We start from the raw sequence: 3082 nt of genomic DNA on the forward strand, positions 1-3082 counted from the left end.
ATTAATTATTGAAAATGTCCTATTAATCAGCTTGGAAAGTATCTCATTGATATTTGTTTCTCAATAAAATTTTTCTGTCCCCTAAAAAAAAATCCAGAACCATTACATTCAGTGAAGAGGAAAAATATTGAGAAATTGTTAGTATAAGATTAATAGCCTATAATTATTTTCTAAAGTAAAGCTGTAGATTTCTATCACAGTTCTGTATCTGTAGAGATTAATCCAGCTCACAGATGCAAGTATTTGAAAGCATGCATGAATTGGAGCATGAATTCAAGGAAGGCATTTGATTTTTATGGTTTTGGAAGATTGGCTCCTAAAAGTAAAAAAAAAAAATGAGGATGTCATAGAGAAGAGATAGGCTTTAGGAAGAATCGTTAGCACAGATTCTTCAGGAGTGTTTATTGAAGCATTGACAAGCACAACTATGAAACAGAGAGCAGGATTTAGGAAGTTCATGTCACAATGGGAGCCTGGCTTGATCACCTCCACTGGATACCCTTATGTATGTACAACATGCTGGCCTCATCAGGGCCCTGTACGGAGGAAGTAAGCTAAACTACATGTCATATTTCAATGACATTTATGGGACAATAGCTGTCTTAGATGGTAATCACCATAGAATCTAAGTAGGAACATTTATTTGTACAGGTATTTAATTTTTAAACATGAAGAAACATGACAGGGTGCAAAGGAAATCCGTATCAGACGACTTGGGTTCTAATTCCTGTTCTCACATGGTAGGAGTACAGGCAAATTGTCTGACCTGAGTGGACTTCCACTTCCTTATCTGAAAACTAAGGGGATTGGATTTGGCTATGAGGCCCATAGAAACAAGAAGCAGTCAAGCCTTAAGATGATAAAAGTATCTGACACTGAGGATGCTGCTGGGGCACAAAGATTGTGACAAAAATGGAGAGTGTGTTCTTCTATTGGAACAGTCAATAATCAGCTCCAGTCACACATCTCCAGGGGAAAGCAGGCCCCATGTTGCCCTATGGTCAGATATTTCAAGCAAATAGATATACTCAGATTTTTTTTTTTTATGTGAAATATTATGGTTCTTAAGTGCTAACTTAAAACACAACTGCAACAACACTGCAAAGGCCAAACTAAACCTATGTGAGAGTGGGTTGGGACTGGAGCCACCATTTTGCTGCCTGTGATGTGACATGCTCCACAATTTCTCCTTCCTCTGTGGTTTTACTGGTGGATGGAGAAGGGTGATGGTAGGGCTAGAGAGCATGAACTCTCTGTACAACTCTATTTGATCTTCTTTTCTCTTGATTGCATTAACATATGAATACAGTAGGGAATCAGAGCAACCACAGTCAATGGGATGGATGCGCTTTTACAGAAAGACAGCATGTAAAACAAATGCTCTGTGTGTGTTGGGATCTTGATGAAGTGATAGAGCTGCAGCGTAGTCAATGAGGTCGTGACACAGAGCAAGCGGAAGCTCAGCTTATAGCTGTTTTCCCCTCGACAGCTCAAAAGGAACATCTCTGAGTTGATTGCAAAACCTAACCCAAAGAGGACTCCAAGGTTTCTCACAAGTCCAGCAAAAGGCGTGGTGTCGATGTGGATCCAGTCCGGGTTGGCACACCATTTCTTGGCTATGGGCACAGACCATAACAGATCAATGTCGAGCAATCTGAGAAGCAGGTAAAAGCCAAGTGCAAACAGGAAGAGGAAGAGGTTGGTCTTCAGATACGTGCTCAAGCTGGCCGTGTGGATGCCTGGAGTGTGTTCAAAGGCCTCTGCCACCAGCATGCCTGGGGATTGGAAGAAGACACTGATGATTTCTTGAGGCCCTCAGGAATGGCACCTTCCCTCATTAAGTAATGTAATAATTGCTTTCAGTGACAAAAGGCTTAGATACCTAAGCTCTGTCGATTTCCTAAAGCCTTTTTAGGCATTAACTGAGAATACAACTTGTCCCCTAGTCTTTTTTTTTTTTTTTTTTTTTTTGCTCCGAATGCCCTCATGGCTGGTTTGGCTGGCTGGAGAGTTGTGGGGATTGAACCACAGCAACCTGAGGCTGACAGCTTTGTGGAAGCAGCCACTTAAACTACTGAGCTAAGGCCAGGCCCCTCCCCTAGTCTTTTGACTATACATATTGTCCCATAAGGATCAGTCAGGAGTTGGTGGCACTGAAAGACAACGCACTTCATAGGCAGAGCACTAATCTAAGGCCTTGTGGTCAGTATTTCAGTTGCCATAGCCAATTAGCTTAGAAGGCCTTTGCAAAGTCCATGGGGCTAAGCCTCAGAAACTTAGTCATGGTAAAAACACAGCCTCAGGAATGCAAAGTAGTCGGCTAAGGAAGTCCAGTCACTCAATGACTGCCTCAGATGTATCAGAAAGAGTACCCTTGTGGCAGGTTTCAAGGTTGTTAAGTCTCCCAAACCAAGGCACGAATACCATTTCTGAAATGAGCTTTGGGAGTTCATCTTTGCCATAGTAACACATCAGAAAAGCCAATCTCACTATGCAGTTATGGCTTTGTGCCACTGGGTGAGATTATCATTGTGTACATGGAGGCTATGAGAAGTGTGTTGAACCATCTAAGCTCCTAAGATAATGTTTAGTATCAGTGGCTGAAACTGGAAAGAAGATTACCAAAGAAAACCCACCATAATACAAAGCAAAACCTTTCAAATGATACAACTGAAGTTAAGTGATCATATTTACCACCAATTACTCCAAGAATAACTTGATGAGGAAAATGTGTTGCTATGAATACTCTGGAGATGCAGACACTGATTTGAATCAACCAAAAAAGACTCCAAAGAAATGACCAGGTCAGTCTACGATGGAAGAAGAGATACAAGTGTGAAAATGCAAATAGATTGTATCACTCACAAAATGGGGGTGGGGTGACACCAGGTGCTCCTTCTAGGAGGAATCTTCTAACTATGACAGAACATTATTGAGTCTTTTTTCCAAATATTTTCATGTGGTCCATAAGGTTTAAAAACATCAACAGAGGTTTCTACATTGCTTAATATATTAAATTTAACTAGCACTCTCCTGAAATTTTAATAAATGTTAAAAAGGAACCAATTTCATATCTTTGAAA

The 3082-nt window shown here is 40.7% G+C and overlaps 1 protein-coding gene across 2 annotated transcripts in view; it reads right to left on the bottom strand.

Moving 5' to 3' along the window:
• Positions 1-1207: 1207 nt before the first annotated feature.
• The window catches only part of G6pc2 (glucose-6-phosphatase catalytic subunit 2), an 8367-nt gene continuing 6492 nt past the window's right edge, over positions 1208-3082 (bottom strand). The window contains exons 4-5 of one of the 2 annotated variants that reach the window (XM_004634779.1): positions 2695-2810; positions 1208-1775 (exon numbers count right to left, since the gene is read on the bottom strand). In XM_004634779.1, the coding sequence (XP_004634836.1) occupies positions 1264-1775; positions 2695-2810 (628 nt within the window). In that variant the 3' untranslated portion in view covers positions 1208-1263. The remainder of the gene's footprint in view (positions 1776-2694; positions 2811-3082) is intronic. The other variant, XM_004634780.1, reaches the window with a different exon arrangement.

The sequence above is a fragment of the Octodon degus genome, unplaced genomic scaffold, assembly GCF_000260255.1.
Source record: "Octodon degus isolate 3935 unplaced genomic scaffold, OctDeg1.0 scaffold00065, whole genome shotgun sequence".
Lineage (NCBI taxonomy): Eukaryota > Metazoa > Chordata > Mammalia > Rodentia > Octodontidae > Octodon > Octodon degus.